This window comes from Myripristis murdjan, chromosome 17 (assembly GCF_902150065.1).
Source record: "Myripristis murdjan chromosome 17, fMyrMur1.1, whole genome shotgun sequence".
Classification (NCBI taxonomy): Eukaryota; Metazoa; Chordata; class Actinopteri; order Holocentriformes; family Holocentridae; genus Myripristis; species Myripristis murdjan.
The window spans coordinates 26,197,903-26,216,212 of NC_043996.1; the positions used below are offsets into that span (position 1 = coordinate 26,197,903).

At 39.8% G+C, this 18,310-nt stretch overlaps 2 protein-coding genes across 2 annotated transcripts in view; one reads left to right on the forward strand and one right to left on the reverse strand.

The window, feature by feature from the left end:
* The window catches only part of LOC115375905 (contactin-associated protein-like 4), a gene marked incomplete at its 5' end in the record, with an annotated part of 181,956 nt that overhangs the window by 131,068 nt on the left and 32,578 nt on the right, over window positions 1-18,310 (reverse strand). The gene's annotated exons all lie outside the window — the stretch shown is intronic.
* Window positions 246-15,832, forward strand: LOC115374783 (E3 ubiquitin/ISG15 ligase TRIM25-like). The gene is made up of 3 exons (XM_030073903.1): window positions 246-1,751; window positions 12,272-12,284; window positions 13,983-15,832. Exons 1-3 carry the CDS (start codon window positions 246-248, stop codon window positions 15,656-15,658), a joined length of 3,195 nt encoding a protein of 1,064 aa, XP_029929763.1. The 3' UTR covers window positions 15,659-15,832.

The following is an 18,310-nucleotide window of genomic DNA, read 5'->3' on the forward strand; positions in this document are numbered from 1 at the left end:
AATGCTGTAACCCTACTAATAATGGCATTTGGTGTCATTGCATTGAGTTTCAACTGTGTATTCTGAGCAAACATAAAACTGATAATAATAAAAAAAACACTGCCAGGTGCAAGGGTCAACACACCCATTTACAGCAGATCAGCCAATGTGTGTAAAGAACAGGAACAACCTTTTGACTTGGATCAAACTCTTATCAGCAGAGAGAGAACAATATCATCTGACGCTCACTGTGACTGAGAGGGGAAATGGCGCAGCGAGGAATTCAGCCGGACTCGGCAAAGTTTTGCTGTTCCATCTGTCTGGATCTGCTGAAGGATCCGGTGATTATTCCTTGTGGACACAGCTACTGCATGAGCTGTATTAAAGACTGGTGGGATGGAGAGGAACACATGGAAATCTACAGCTGCCCGCAGTGCAGACAAACCTTCACACCAAGGCCTGTCCTGGTGAAAAACACCATGTTAGCAGATGTAGTGGAGGAAATGAAGAAGATGGGACTCCAAGCTGCTCCTCCTGATCTCTGCTACGCTGGACCTGGAGATGTAGCCTGTGATTTCTGCACTGGGAGGAAAGTGAAAGCCCTCAAGTCCTGTCTGGTGTGTCTGGCCTCTTACTGTGAGCACCACCTCCAGCCTCACTATGAAATCGCTCAATTAAAGAAACACAAGCTGGTCGAAGCTACTGTGAAGCTTCAGGAGAACATCTGCGCTAATCATGATGAGGTGATGAAGATTTTCTGCTGCACTGATCAGCAGTGTATCTGTTATCTCTGCTCCATGGATGAACATAAAGGCCACCACAAAGTCTCAGCTGCAGCAGAAAGGAAAGAGAGGCAGAAAGAGCTCGGGGTGAGTCGGCAAAAAATCCAGCAGAGAATCCAGGACAGAGAGAAAGAGGTGAAGGTGCTCCAACAGGAGGTGGAGGAGATCAATCACTCTGCTGATAAAGCAGTGGAGGACAGTGAGGAGATCCTCACTGAGCTGATCAGTTTGATTGAGAAAAGAAGGTCTGATGTGAAGCAGCAGATCAGATCCCAGCAGAAAGAGGAAGTGAGTCGGGCTGAAGAAGTTCAGCAGAAGCTGAAGCAGGAGATCGCTGAGCTGAGGAGGAAAGACGCTGAGCTGGAGCAGCTCTCACACACAGAGGATCACACCCATTTCCTACAGAATCACCCCTCGCTCTCATGTCTCAGTGAATCTACAGACTCACCCAGCACCAACATCCGTCCTCTGAGCTACTTTGAGGTTGTGACTGCAGCTGTGTCAGAGCTGAGAGAGAAACTACAGGACCTTCTTAGTGAGGAATGGTCCAAGATCTCAAGGACAGTGACTGAAGTGGATGTTTTACTGCCACAACCAGAGCCCAAGACCAGAAGTGAATTTTTACAATATTCATGTCACATCACACTGGATCCAAACACAGCACACAGACGTCTGTCATTATCTGAGGAGAACAGAAACGCAACAGTAATGAGAGCAGAACAGTCATATCCCAGTCACCCAGACAGATTTACTGAAAGGTGGCAGGTCCTGAGTAGAGAGAGTCTGACTGGACGTTGTTACTGGGAGGTGAAGTGGAAGGGGAGAGTTTCAATAGCAGTCTCATATCAGGATATCAGCAGAACAGGGACCGTGGATCCATGTGGATTTGGATTCAATGACAAATCTTGGGCATTGTTTTGTTACAACATGAAGTGTTACTTCAGACACAACAAAATCGAAACTAAAATCCCGCTCCCTGTGTCCTCCAGAGTGGGAGTGTACCTGGATCACAGAGCAGGTATTCTGTCCTTCTACAGCGTCTCTGAAACCATGACTCTCCTCCACAGAGTCCAGACCACATTCACTCAGCCTCTCTGTGCTGGACTTCGGCTTCATTATCAGTCACGTTTGTACACCACTGCTAAATTTGTCTAAGCCCTAAGTCTGAGTAGTGAGGGTTTATTAATGCAGTATTAGATTCTGATTGTCTGTTTTGTCTCCATGTTTAGTGTGAAGTTGTCATTGCTAGAGTGTTTCTGCACTAAACTTCTCAGTCTCTTTAACAGAGCGGGCAGTTCTGTGACATATTTTTGCTTCAAATTTCTGCAGGTGACACTGTTTTCTTTTTCTGTTCAGCCATGATGCCCGTAAGTTGCACTCTTATCAATCAGCACTAGAGAAAATCAATTAAACCCTTCTTCACATGAAGCTGTTGTGCAATCTACATGGTTCTTTTCTTCTGTGCATATTTGCTGTGGTATTTTTTTTTTTTTTCTGTTTGTTTCACTGCATGAGCCTCAAACTTATGGCAAATTATTATGGCAAAATAGTTGGCAATATGTTGAGGTTTTTCCTATCACGTTGAAATTATAATTTGAAATTATGTGCATACATAATGCAAACATCAACATTTTTGTTACAATATTATAATGCTCCACAGTGTTAACATGCTGGTTTAAACAGATTGATGGTGTGGATAAAGTTCATATTGAGGTGGAAACAACAAGATTCATTGACCAGGTTTCAGTGACCGGATGTGTCTACATAGTGATTGTTTATAATATATAATCAAAGACACTTCCATGAATCAAAAATCAGGGAAAGTGCTGGGAAATAATTTAATCAGTTTGGGAATTGCTTAAAATGTCTGGAAACTTTCAGTTGATGAATACACTGAATAAGATATTTCTGAGAATGAACACAGTGTTTTTTATTATTATTATTATTACAAGGAGTCTGTAAAGCTTTCTGGAGAAAATCAGAAAATAATATCTCAGAATAACTTGTTTGAAAATGTGGGAAAAACCTGCTGTTTGGCGTTCACACACACTCAAAGACAGATTTCATGTGTTTTTTCCAGCTGCTGTCATTTCAGAAGTTGTGTTAAGAAAATAAACTTCAGCGTGACACGGCCTTGTTTCTAGTCAAATCGCTCGGCCACCATCAGAATATATCACACACTGAACTGACCCACATCTGCAAAATACAACCAGGACATTAAGGTGTGGAAAATGACTGAAAATTTACAAAATGAAACATGTAAACTGTGAATTAAAAGTCCATCAATTAATATCTGGTCTTCCTTCCTCGAACACACACACACACACACACATATATATATATATATATATATATATATATATATATATATATATATATATATATATATATATATTTTTTTTTTTTTTTTTTTTTTTTTAATCATAATAAAAGCCACACAACCATTGTGATAAATTTCTACTTCAGTTGCATTCAGTTTTCAGTGTGCGTTTGGAAGTTGAAGTCAGTTGATTTCTATTTTCATTTCTAGTTTTAGTCATTTTAAAAGGGCTGGTATTTTCTACAAGGAATAATAAGTGAAAATATTTTTTGTCAGTGTGAAGTTAACTTAAGTATAAATAGGGAAAAATCCTATATACAACCAGCATTCTGGTACAATACCATTATAAATGGAGATATATATTTTTTTCTTAACTATTTCTGGGATAAGATGAAACCAGCTTTGTTTGATACAGAGAAATTAACTGCATTACTTGACCTGTGAATCTAGACTGAAATCACTTTTTTTTCCCGTTCCAGTGTGTCATTTCAAAATAAGACACAAATGTACTGACATTGTGAATTCGGTAGTTTTTTCAGATCAGTTTAGATGAATTTGTAAAGAACGTTTTCAGAAGCTACTTTATAGGATTCAGAGCCTCAGACTCCAAATGTTGCACGGAAATGAACAAAGAGTGTGTTTTCAAAGGAAATGTGGCTCTCAAATTGTCAACGTGAAGCACTTTAAAATATCATGTCATTGAGTTCCAGGATACACGCTCACACTGTGAATGGGGGAAAAAAAAGTCCAAACAGAAGAGCGAACCCATTTTATTTCCATGACGAGGTAAATATAATTTGGACAGCAGCCGTGTCAGAGGTGAGACTGTGCTGCACGTTTCAGGGATCACCTGTCAATCAAACAGTGTGGGCGGTGCTGCGATGTCTTCTTCTTTGGCTTTTCTGTTGATAGATTTTCTGTCTCTGTCTATTCAGTCATGGTGGTTACAGGTTTCATTCAATCAATCGACAGGGAAGAGCGGACGCATGAATGTTTACTCATATTAAAGTACAAAATGTCACTGCTGAAACTGTTGTGGGCTCCTCATGTGGGGCCCACTGTAATGTCGGGCATATTAATGGACACTGGACTCCCTCAAGTCTCATTTATTATTTTGTGTTTTGGTTTATCATGTTGCTCATTCAGAATCTGATGTGAATTCACTGGCAATAGCAACTGTAATATTTTAACAGGTCAATTTGGAGAAACAATGAGTGCAGCTCACGCAGGCACTTTGGGGCAGCTTAGGCCAGGGAAACGTCCCGACCAACATCCAGCCACTACTGTATAGTCCCTACCAATACAAACACTGTCCGTCAGTGTATGGTCAATGCTTACGGTACACAAAGGGTTAACAGTCACTCTCTGCTAGAAGTCCCGCCTCAAACCTAATATCGCTCATCGATTGGCTCTGCCATTTCTTGCTAATGTGTGATTGGCCGTCCTCGCTGTGTCACATCAGCTGGACGGAATTTAATATCAGTATTATCAGTACTGTTGTGTAGTTGATAATAATGGTGATAACAATAATAGTCACCTAAGCTACTGATGTTTTTCTTCACTGTTTATTTTGTCAGGTGGCAGTTATAACAATAGCTCAGCATCCTTCTTTGAAATGAGAGCTTTTATCAGGCACATTGGCCTGTTGTCTCTGGGGAAGCAGGAATGATCCATTTTTACTAACCATGTTTTAAAATGTTAAGGTTATATAACTAGAGCCTCAACAACACAGAGATTTTTTTCAAATAAGAGCAAGGCAATGGACACTAATCTGTTTGTATTTAGGTATTTAGTGTCAAACATTTATTATGTTTTATTCTATTTTATTTTATTTATGTTTATGTACGATGTTGTTGATATACAGTATGATGCACAGTTGCACTAAAGACGAGAACTCTGTTAAATTGCCTTCTTGTCTTTCTTTAGTGGCTTTTCTGTTTTCTGTGCAGTTTTACTGTTGAGAGCAGGGACTGAAAGTAAAATTACCAACAAGCTCTGGTGCTAGAAAACAGGCAACATTCACTCAGATAAAATTAATGAAGGACAATCATATTATCAGTTTAACTGGTGAAATGAATGAATTAAGTCAGTGGTCATAGGTGGAGAAACCGAGGGACACTGTGAATGGGTAACTGTAAGTATAATATGCAAATTCATTTTTGTACCGTTGCAGCTTTTCTGACACAGAGTGGTTTGGTCTGGAGAACTAAACGTAAAGCAAACTTAAAAAAGTTTAAAAAAAAAATTAAAAAAAAAAGTGTCAAGAACTGATTTAAATATTTCCAGGTCAAGTTTGGAAATTGCATAACATTTATAGGATCCTTTTGTTTTCGTCCTCACATGACAATACCTTTTATGGAGGCACATGCTGTCATTTCAGATGTTGTGCTGGTGAGTGTACTGAAGAATAAATTTCAACAGGATATGGCCTTGTCGATGGTTCAATTTCTGCTGTGTTTATCAGAATATTTCACACTGAACTCATCACAATCTTTCAAATGCAATCAGAGCATTAAGATCTAGAAAAAGCATTAAACATTTAAATAGAGTGTGTAGAAATGTATGTTTATAAATCATTGTCTACACCTCCTTCCTTATGTATTGATTTCAGGTTGTAATACTCACCAGATATCCATTGTTATGTATTTCACTTTCAGCTTGAAATCATTTTTTCGTGTGGGTTTTCGTGGTTGTAAGTTAAATAATTGCCAATATAAGCACTTGAAACAGTAAATTGGGGTAAGTTTTATTTGCAATGAGCACTAAAGTCTCATTATACATACATTTTTCTTCAGCTTCGTCTGGAATAAGATCAAAACAACCTTGTAACCTACAGAGAAGTGAACTGTATCACTTTACTACATCCATTTTTCATTTGATCTGCAAGTCTAAAAGGTGACAAAAAAAAAAACAAAGAAGGAAGTTACACTCAAGGGAACAAATGTGGCTGGTGATATTTTGTGTTAATTGTCTACTCTTACTATTTCCATATTTGGTAATAAAGACGCAATAAGTCATCATAAAACACTGTAAAATACAGTGTATACTGTGCCATAATACACGCTTCCACTGTGTGCAATGGAAATATTCCCAGAAGGCTGCACCCATTTTTCTTCCCTAAACACACAGGATCAGATTTCATTTCATCCCAGATTCTGATGAGCAGCTGAACACTGAGGATAAAATGCAAATCTGGCTCAGCATTTAAAAAAAAAAAACAGTTTGAAAGTGTTTTTTTTTTTTTTTTTTAAGATTATTTTGGTATTTCTGCTTTATTTGACAGTCACAGCAGAGAGAGAGACAGGAAAGGCAGGGGAGAGAGGGGGACGACATGCAGCAAACGGCCCGAGGTCAGATTTGAACCCAGAACACTGCGATCAGGACTCAGCCTTAACACATGGTACGCACTTGTACAGTGTGCTACCAGGGCGCCCCCTCAAATCTGTTTTTCGAAACATCTCGCGTGTTTAGGCCTGATTCCTCATTTTCATTTGATTAATGCTGTAACCCTACTAATAATAGCATTTGGTGTCATTGCATTGAGTTTCAACTGTGTATTCTGAGCAAACATAAAACTGATAATAATAAAAAAAAACACTGCCAGGTGCAAGGGTCAACACACCCATTTACAGCAGATCAGCCAATGTGTGTAAAGAACAGGAACAACCTTTTGACTTGGATCAAACTCTTATCAGCAGAGAGAGAACAATATCATCTGACTTTCACTGTGACTGAGAGGGGAAATGGCACAGCGAGGAATTCAGCCGGACTCGGCAAAGTTTTGCTGTTCCATCTGTCTGGATCTGCTGAAGGATCCGGTGATTATTCCCTGTGGACACAGCTACTGCATGAGCTGTATTAAAGACTGGTGGGATGGAGAGGAACACAAGAAAATCTACAGCTGCCCGCAGTGCAGAAGAACCTTCACACCGAGGTCTGTCCTGGTGAACAACACCATGTTAGCAGAGTTACTGGAGGAAATGAAGAAGATGGGACTCCAAGCTGCTCCTCCTGATCTCTGCTACGCTGGACCTGGAGATGTGGCCTGTGATTTCTGCACTGGGAGGAAAGTGAAAGCCCTCAAGTCCTGTCTGGTGTGTCTGGTCTCTTACTGTGAGCACCACCTCCAGCCTCACTATGATATCGCTCCATTAAAGAAACACAAGCTGGTTGAAGCCACCGTGAAGCTTCAGGAGAACATCTGCTCTAATCATGATGAAGCAATGCAGATTTTCTGCCGCACTGATCAGCAGTGTATCTGTTATCTCTGCTCCATGGATGAACATAAAGGCCACCACAAAGTCTCAGCTGCAGCAGAAAGGAAAGAGAGGCAGAAAGAGCTCGGGGTGAGTCGGCAAAAAGTCCAGCGGAGAATCCAGGACAGAAAGAAAGAGGCGAAGTTGCTTCAACAGGAGGTGGAAGAGATCAATCGCTCTGCTGATAAAGCAGTGGAGGACAGTGAGGAGATCTTCACTGAGCTAATCAGCTTGATGGAGAAAAGAAGGTCTGATGTGAAGCAGCAGATCAGATCCCAGCAGAAAGAGGAAGTGAGTCGGGCTGAAGAAGTTCAGGAGAAGCTGAAGCAGGAGATCGCTGAGCTGAGGAGGAAAGACGCTGAGCTGGAGCAGCTCTCACACACAGAGGATCACATCCATTTTCTACAGAATTACCCCTCGCTCTCATGTCTCAGTGAATCTACAGACTCACCCAGCACCAACATCCGTCCTCTGAGCTACTTTGAGGATGTGACTGCAGCTGTGTCAGAGCTGAGAGAGAAACTACAGGACCTTCCTAGTGAGGAATGGTCCAAGATCTCACTGACAGTGACTGAAGTGGATGCTTTACTGTCACAACCAAAGCCCAAGACCAGAGATGAATTCTTACAATATTCAATTCACATCACACTGGATCCAAACACAGCACACAGACGTCTGTCATTATCTGAGGAGAACAGAAAAGTAACAGTAATGAGAGAAGAACAATCATATCCCAGTCACCCAGACAGATTTACTGAATGGTTTCAGGTCCTGAGTAGAGAGAGTCTGACTGGACGTTGTTACTGGGAGGTGAAGCGGAGTGGGGCGGTTTATATAGCAGTCTCATATAAGGATATCAGCAGAACAGGGACCGATGATCCATGTGCATTTGGATACAATGACAAATCTTGGGCATTGTCTTTTTACAACATGAACTGTCACTTCAAACACAACAAAATCGAAACTAAAATCCTGCTCCCTGTGTCCTCCACAATGGGGGTGTACCTGGATCACAGAGCAGGTATTCTGTCCTTCTACAGTGTCTCTGAAACCATGACTCTCCTCCACAGAGTCCAGACCACATTCACTCAGCCTCTCCATGCTGGACTTGGGCTTTATTATCGCCCACATTTGGACACCACTGCTGAATTTGTCTAAACCCGTAAGTCTGAGTAGTGAGGGTGTATTAAAGAGCTATCAGATTCAGATTTTCTGTTTTGTCTCCATCTTTAGTGTAAAGGTGTCACTGCTGGGGTGTTTCTGCACTAAACTTCCCGGTCTCTTTAACAGAGCGGGCAGTTCTGTGACATGTTTTTGCTTCGAATGTCTGCAGGTGACACTGTTTTCTTTTTCTGTTGAGCCACGATGCCCATAAGTTGCACTCTTATCAATCAGCACTAGAGAAAATCAATTAAACCCTTCTTCACATGAAGCTGTTGTGCAATCTACATGGTTCTTTTCTTCTGTACATATTTGCTGTGGTATTTTTTTCTGTTTGTGTTTCACTGCATGAGCCTGAAACTTATGGCAAATCATTATGACAAAATAATTGCCAATATGTTGAGGTTTTTCCTATCACGTTGAAATTATGATGTTATAATATTATAACATATATATAACATATATATAACATAAATATAATATTATAATGTTCCTCCACAGTGTTAACATGCTGGTTTAAACAGATTGATGGTGTGGATAAAGTTCATATTGAGGTGGAAACAACAAGAATCATTGACCAGGTTTCAGTGACTGGATGTGTCTACAAAGTGAATGTTTATAATATTTAATAAAAAGACACTTCCATGAATCAACATAGTATTTCTTCTTTTTTGTTTGTTTCCAAAAATTGCATCATTAGTTTGTTTTTGAAACAATGGGTCTCTGGTTTCTGCTTGTTCAATGATCACAATTTTCTATTCAGGCCTGAAAAATCTGGGAAGGTGCTGGGAAATAATTTGATCACTTTGAAAATTGCATAAAATGACTGGAAGTTTTATGATGATGAATACAGTGAATAAAATATTTCTGAGAATGAACACTGATTTTTTATTCCAAGAAGTCTGTAAAGCTTGCTGGAGAAAATCTGAAAATGATATCTCAGAATAACTTGGTTGATTTACTTGTTTATTTTTTTTTTCCAGCTGCTGTCATTTCAGAAGTTTTGATAAGAGAATAACCTTCAGCGTGACACGGCCTTGTTGCTGGTCAAATCGCTCGGCCACCATCAGAATATATCACACACTGAACTGACCCACATTTGCAAAATACAACCAGGACATTAAGGTGTGGAAAATGACTGAAAATTTACAAAATGCAAAGTATAAACTGTGAATACAATATTAAGTTCATAAATTGAGATCTGGTCTTCCTTCCTTACATATTTTTCATAATAAAAGCCACACATCCATTGTGATAAATTTCTATTTCAGTTGCATTCAGTTTTCAGTGTGCGTTTGGAAGTTGAAGTCAGTTGATTTCTATTTTCATTTCTAGTTTTAGTCATCTTACAAGGACTGGTATTTTCTACAAGGAATATTAACTGAAACTATATTTTGTCAGTGTGAAGCAAACTTAAGTATTAATAGGGAAAAATCCTACATACAACCAGCATTCTGGTACAATACCATTACACATGGAGATATATATATTTTTTTCTTAACTATTTCTGGGATAAGATGAAACCAGCTTTGGTTGATACAGAGAAATTAACTGCATTACATGACCTGTGAATCTAGACTGATATTCACTTTTTTTCCATTCCAGTGTGTCATTTCAAAATAAGACACAAATGTACTGACACTGTGAATACAGTAGTTTTTCAGATCAGTTTAGATGAATTTGTAAAGAACGTTTTCAAAAGCTACTTTACAAGATTCAGAGCCTCAGACTCCAAATGTTGCACGGAAATGAACAAAGAGTGTGTTTTCAAAGGAAATGTGGCTCTCAAATTGTGAACATAAAGCACTTTAAATATCATGTCATTTAGTTCCATGATACATGCTCACACTGTGTGGGCAGGGGGAAAAAAAGTCCAAACAGAAGAGCGAAGCCATTTTATTTTGATGATGAGGTAAATAAAATTTGGACGGCAGCCATGTCAGAGGTGAGACTGTGCTTCACATTTCAGGCATCACCTGTCAATCAAACAGTGTGGGTGGTGCTGCGACGTCTTTTTCTTTGGCTCTTCTGTTGATAGATTTTGTCTCTGTCTATTCAGCCGTGGTGGTTACAGGTTCCATTCAATCAATCGACCATCGAGAGCGGCCACTTGAATGTTTACTCATATTAAAGTACAAAATGTCACTGTTGAAACTGTTGTGGGCTCCTCATGTGGGGCCCACTGTAATGTTGGGCGTATTAATGGACACTGGACTCCCCCAAGTCTCATTTTGTGTTTTGGTTTATTATGTTGCTCATTCAGAATCTGATGTCAATTCATAGCACATGTGATATTTTAACAGGTCAATTTGGAGAAACAATGAGTGCAGCTCACGCAGGCACTTTGGGGCAGCTTAGGCCAGGGACACGTCCCTACTAATATCCAGCCACTACTGTATAGTCCCTACCAATACAAACACTGTCCGTCAGTGTCTAGTCAATGCTTATGGTACACAAAGGGTTAACAGTCACTCTCTGCTAGAAGTCCCGCCTCAAACCTAATATCGCTCATCGATTGGCTCTGCCGTTCTGTCACGTCAGTTGGACAGAGTTTAATATCATTGGTTGCATTTACATTCACATTTGTGTGTGTGTGTGTGTGTGTGTGTGTGTGTGTGATTGGTAATAAGCCACAGCCAGGATGGGTCCCCGAAAAAAGTGGATATAAGAAGTTTCTTTAGAAGTCAAAGTGGAAGTTACTCCAAGAAAACAGGCCCACTTTATTTATTATATTGCTGATGTGTGGTTGATAATAATGGTGATAACAATAATAGTCAATTAAGCTATTGATTTTTTTCTTTAGTTTATTTTGTCAGGTGGCAGTTATAACAATAGTTCAGCATGCTTCTTTGAAATGAGAACTTTTATCAGGCACATTGGCCTGTTGTCTCTGGGGAAGCAGGAATTATTCATTTTTACTAACCATGATTTTAAATGTCAAGGTTATAGAACTGTAGAGCTTCAACAACCCAGAGATTTTTTTCAAATAAGAGCAAGGCAATAAACACTAATCTGTTTGTATTTAGGTGTTTAGTGTCAAGCATTTATTATATTTTATTTCATTTTATTTATGTTTATGTATGGTGTTGTTGATGTACAGTATGATGCACAGTTGCACTAAAGATATGAACTCTGTTAAATTGCCTGCTTGTCTTTCTTTAGTTGCCTTTAACTTACAACATTGCAGAATTATTAAATACTTGTAGTCAGTATAGATATTCAGATATGCAGTATAAACATCAATGTCAATCCCTGAATATTTTGGATTTTTTTCTGATTATGATCATTTTCTTGTTTATTTGATCAGCTCTACATGACGTGAAATTGCAGTCATGAATGCAAAAAACATCAATTTTCAGGGGTGCCACCTTGGAGCGCATTTATGTCCCCACCAATGTCAAAATCAAACCTACGCCCTTAAGCTTAGGGGTCCATAGACGGCCCCCAATATGCAGTCACATTGAACTAGTTGAGTTTCTGTATTTCCAGCTGAGCACAAGCGGTGAAAAGATGCATAAAAGCAGCGACACAGATGCATAATGAATGTGCAAGAGTAATGGACTACTGGTGATGCAAACAGGAGATTTATGTTGTTGATTGCAAGTTCAGTGAAAGACCACGTTGTGCCAAACACTGCTTAACCCGGCAATTTGCTGATGTGGAAATCAGTCATGTGACCACCTGTAGCTTGCGAGAGTACAAGTTGTGTCAGGGGGCCAAATATTGTCAGTGTGAGTGTGTTATGAGAGTTTGATGTGCTTGTGTTTCTGTAGTTCCAGAAAAGAAGTAAAGAGATGATTTTTGAACCTGTGCACACGTGGAAACCACAGACATTACAGTGGTGTCTGTCCTCCTGTCCTATCTGTCTGTCCTCCTGCTCCATGAATGTTTTATTCTCTGCTTTTATTCTATTTTTTACTCTAAGTATGCAATATATCATAACCTGCCTCACATATATTCTCTCACCTGCCAAGTGTGTGTACTGTCTTCTCTTACCTGTCTTGTGTGTTTTGTCTCAAGTGCCTAATGTTTGTCCCCCTCTTGCCTCCTGCCTGCTACTAACCACTGGCTATACCACTGTTGATGAATCTGCTGCCTGCATAATGCTCTGCCCATCATTTCTACTACTTCACTGTGTGTTTATTGTATGTCTCTAACATCAGTAATGTTCATGTGCTTTATGTCTGTTATGTCCAATACTGCTGACGATTGTGTATAATATGTACTTCTGCTGTGTTTGTGTTTTATGTGCCGGCAACTTGTCTTAATTTCCATTCCTCTGTTTAAGTAAGTTTGATGCCCACCATGAATGTTTGCTGTACTGCTTATGTTGTGCATGTCTGTACGTCTGTCTTTAACCCTGTCTCCTCTTTTATCCCCTTTTTTATTTTTGAATCTCCATATCCTTCCCCAGGGGGCCCCTACCCCCACCTAGGCCATTACTGTAAATAAGAGTCTGCTCTTAATTAACTTGCCTAGTCAAATAAAGGTTGATGATGATGATGTATCTGAGTCTGCAGCATACATGGTCCTGATTTTCTTTGCATAATTACTATCACAGTGTTTGCTGTTTGACTGGCACTATATGGGCATCAGAGCAACTAGAAAATGTCACATGTTCTTCCACTTATTATTCAGAGCTTAAATTCAAATCATGTTACACTTAAAACAAAAAAGAGGGGGGAAAGGGAGAGAGTGCTTTCATATGTACTGATTTTCTGATCCTGTTGGTTTCATTATTGTTAATGGAGTCCAATCGTCAATGTAAAGCATCATGTAAAATATCATGTAATATATTTTCTTGCGGGAAAAGGCAATGAATTTAAAATTCACTTCATCCTGCGTTGAGCAGCAGAACAGTGAGACCCTAAACATGAACAACTGAACAGGAGACAGTTGGGGATGAAATTTAGATGTGGCCAAATCCCTCTCTGAGTTTTAACTTTACTTACATATGTCTTTTCAAAACATCTCCAACAGGATTAGACCCTGCATCCCTCTAAGTTATTTGCTCTTATTTGTGTTGATAAAAGTGGTGACCCAACTAACAATGGGATGTCTTATACGTGCAGTGTGATTTTCAAATGTGCATTGTGAACAGAAATGGTTTTTCAATAGTCCAGTGAGATGGTTTCATTTAGATTTTATCATAATCTTCATCTAATATTGGAGATGAGGGCAAAACACACACTGCCTCTTTAAGATCGCTCCTCTTCCTAGAGTGAAGCAGCAGCTGAACCCCTCCCACTTCTGTCTGACCTCAAACATACGAGTTATATTCTGCCCAGATATTTCGTGCTTCTCAGATCTGACAGTTTAAAGACAAGTGGAAACAACACAGTGTGAAGAACAAGAGCCGACAAGCCCGTTTACAGCAGATCAGCCAATGACTGTGAGAAAAAGCAGATGTTTGCTTTGGATCGGAGCACAACTCTTATCTGTTGATAGAAAGTGAAACTATCAGACGTTCACTGTGACTGAGAGGGGAAATGGCGCAGCAAGGAATTCAGCCGGACTCGGCAAAGTTTTGCTGTTCCATCTGTCTGGATCTGCTGAAGGATCCGGTGACTATTCCCTGTGGACACAGCTACTGCATGAGCTGTATTAAAGACTGCTGGGATGGAGAGGAGCACAAGGAAATCTACAGCTGCCCACAGTGCAGACAAACCTTCACACCGAGGCCTGTCCTGGTGAAAAGTACCATGTTAGCAGAGTTACTGGAGGAAATGAAGAAGACGGGACTCCAAGCTGCTCCTCCTGATCTCTGCTATGCTGGACCTGGAGATGTGGCCTGTGATGTCTGTACTGGGAGGAAACTGAAAGCCCTCAAGTCCTGTCTGGTGTGTCTGGCCTCTTACTGTGAGCAGCACCTCCAGCCTCACTATCAATCCCCCGCCTTTGAAAAACACAAGCTGGTAAACCCATTCAAGCAGCTTCAGGAGAACATCTGCTCTAATCATGATGAGGTGATGAAGATTTTCTGCCGCACTGATCAGCAGTGTATCTGTTATCTCTGCTCCATGGATGAACATAAAGGCCACCACACAGTCTCAGCTGCAGCAGAAAGGAAAGAGAGGCAGAAAGAGCTCGGGGTGAGTCGGCAAAAAATCCAGCAGAGAATCCAGGACACAGAGAAAGACGTGAAGGTGCTTCAGCAGGAGGTGGAGGAGATCAATCACTCTGCTGATAAAGCAGTGGAGGACAGTGAGGAGATCTTCACTGAGCTGATCACTTTGATGGAGAAAAGAAGGTCTGATGTGAAGCAGCAGATCAGATCCCAGCAGAAAGAGGAAGTGAGTCGGGTTGAAGAAGTTCAGGAGAAGCTGAAGCAGGAGATCGCTGAGCTGAGGAGGAAAGACGCTGAGCTGGAGCAGCTCTCACACACACAGGATCACATCCATTTTCTACAGAATTGCCCCTCGCTCTCATGTCTCAGTGAATCTACAGACTCACCCAGCACCAACATCCGTCCTCTGAGCTACTTTGAGGATGTGACTGCAGCTGTGTCAGAGCTGAGAGAGAAACTACAGGACCTTCTTAGTGAGGAATGGTCCAAGATCTCACTGACAGTGACTGGAGTGGATGTTTTACTGCCACAACCAGAGCCCAAGACCAGAGATGAATTCTTACAATATTCATGTCCCATCACACTGGATCCAAACACAGCAAACACATGGCTGTCATTATCTGAGAGGAAAAGAAAAGTGACACGAATGGCAAAAGAACAGTCATATCCCAGTCACCCAGACAGATTCATTGAATGGTGTCAGGTCCTGAGTAGAGAGAGTCTGACTGGACGTTGTTACTGGGAGATGAAGTTGAAGGGGGAAGTTTATATAGCAGTCTCATATAAGGATATCAGCAGAACAGGAACTGTGGATGTATGTGGATTTGGATATAATGACAAATCTTGGGCATTGTTTTTTTACAACACAAAGTGTCACTTCAAACACAACAAAATCGAAACTGAAATCCCGCTCCCTGTGTCCTCCAGAGTGGGAGTGTACCTGGATCCCAGAGCAGGTATTCTGTCCTTCTACAGCGTCTCTGAAACCATGACTCTCCTCCACAGAGTCCAGACCACATTCACTCAGCCTCTCCATGCTGGACTTGGGCTTTATTATCACCCACGTTTCAACACCACTGCTGAATTTGTCTAAACCCCTCATTCTGAGTAGTGAGGGTTTATTAAAACAGTATCAGATTCTGATTTTCTGTTTTGTCTCCATCTTTAGTGTGAAGTTGTCATTGCTTGAGTGTTTCTGCACTACACTTCCCAGTCTCTTTAACAGAGCGGGCAGTTCTATGACACTGTTTTGTTTTTCTGTTCAGCCATGATGCCCATAAGTTGCACTCTTATTAATCAGCAGTAGAGAAAATAAATTAAACCTTTCTTCACATGAAACTGTTGTGCAGTCTACATGGTTCTTTTCTTCTTTGCATATTTGCTGTGGTATTTTTTTTTTTTTTTTTTTTTTTTTCTGTTTGTGTTTCGCTGCATAAGCCTGAAACTTATGGCCAATTATTATGGCAAAATAGTGGGCAATATGTTGAGGTTTTCCTATCATGTTGAAATTATGATGCAACATCAACATTGTTTATTATAATATTATAATGTTCCTCAACAGTGCTAACATGCCGGTTTAACAGATTGATGGTGTGAATAAAGTTCATATTGAGGTGGAAACAACAAGAATCATTGACCAGGTTTCAGTGACTCGATGTGTCTACAAAGTGAATGTTTATAATAGGCTATTTAATATAAGACACTTCTATGAATCAAAACAGTCTTTCTTCTTTTTTGTTTGTTTCCAAAAACTGAATCATTAGTTTGTTTTTGAAACAGTGGGTTTCTGGTTTCTGCTTGTTCAGTGATCCCAATTTTCTAATCAGGCATGAAAAATCTGGGAAAGTGCTGGGAAATAATTTGATCACTTTGACAGTTGCATAAAATGACTGGAAACTTTATGTTGATGAATACACTGAATAAAATATTTCTGAGAATGAACACAGTGTTTTGTTTTTTTTATTTCAAGTAAAGTCTGCAAAGCTTGCTGGAGAAAATGTGAAAATAACATCTCAGAATAACTTGATTTCCCCCTCAAAACACATAGAAGTGCCATCTTCATGTTTGGAGCAGCAACAAAAAGTAAAATGACCTGCAAGCACCAGAGTTACCAAAGAGGGAAAACTAGTCGAGAGGAAAAGACTCCGAAACAACCATGAAGCAAATTTAACTGCTTACATGTAGGAATAAAGTGGATGTACAGATGGATGGATTGAAGGACACTGTAAATGGATGCACTGCAAGTTCAGTGTGCCAATCAATCAATCAATGTCTGTCATGGAAGACAGTCTTTATATGGAAAACTAAATTTTAAGACAGTTTCAAACTCTGAATCATTTGTTTCTTTTTAATAGCAAGATTGGGCTTTTGATCATGATAAAAAAAAAAAAAAAGCAGGATTTCCTACAGGGGTCTGAAGTCTGGAAAAGTAATGAGAAAGTGTGGGAATTTCATAAAATGTGGGAAAACCTGCTGTTTGGCGTTCACACACACTCAAAGACAGATTTCATGTGGTTTTTCCAGCTGCTGTCATTTCAGAAGAATAACCTTCAGCGTGACACGGCCTTGTTGCTGGTCAAATTGCTCAGCCACCATCAGAATATATCACACACTGAACTGACCCACATCTGCAAAATACAACCAGGACATTAAGGTCTGGAAAATGACTGAAAATTTACAAAATGCAAAGTATAAACTGTGAATACAATATTAAGTTCATAAACTGAGATCTGGTCTTCCTTCCTTACATATTTTTATAATATAAGCCACATATCTATTGTGATAAATTTCTATTTCAATTTGATTCAGTTTTCAATGTGTGTTGAAGTTTAATCAGCTGATTTCTATTTTGATTTCTAGTTTTAGTCATTTTACAAGGGCTGGTATTTTCTACAAGGAATAACAACTGAAAGTATATTTTGTCAGTGTGAAGCAAACTTAAGTATAAATAGGGAAAAATCCTATATACAACCAGCATTCTGGTGCAATGCCATTATACATGGAGATACTTTTTTTTATTAACTATTTCTGGGATAAGATGAAACCAGCATTGGGTGATACAGAGAAATTAACTGCATTACATGACCTGTGAATCTAGACTGAAATGACATTTTTTTGTTCAAGTGTGTCATTTCAAAATAAGACACAAAAGTACTGACATTGTGAATACAGTAGTTTTTCAGATCAGTTTAGATGAATTTGTAAAGAACGTTTTCAAAAGCTACTTTACAGGATTCAGAGCCTCAGACTCCAAATGTTGCACCGAAATGAACAAAGAGTGTGTTTTCAAAGGAAATGTGACTCTCAAATTGTGAACGTAAAGCACTTTAAAATATCATGTCATTTAGTTCCAGGATACACGCTCACACTGTGAATGGGGGAAAAAAAAGTCCAAACAGAAGATCGAACCCATTTTATTTCCATGATGAGGTAAATGAAATTTGGACGGCAGCCGTGTCAGAGGTGAGACTGAGCTTCTCGTCTCAGGGATCACCTGTCAATCAAACAGTGTGGGCAGTGCTGCGACGTCTTGTTCTTTGGCTTTTCTGTTGATAAGCTTTCTGTCTCTGTCAATTCAGCCATGGTGGTTACAGGTTCCATTCAATCAATCGACAATTGAGAGTGGCCGCTTGAATGTTTCTCCACATGTGGGGCCCACTGTAATGTTGGGCGTATTAATGGACACTGGACTCCCCCAAGTCTCATTTATTATTTTGTGTTTTGGTTTATTATGTTGCTCATTCAG

Coding starts and splice junctions, on each gene's coding strand:
- LOC115374783 (XM_030073903.1), top strand. CDS start 246: ATGGCGCAGCGAGGAATTCAGCCGGACTCGGCAAAGTTTTGCTGTTCC.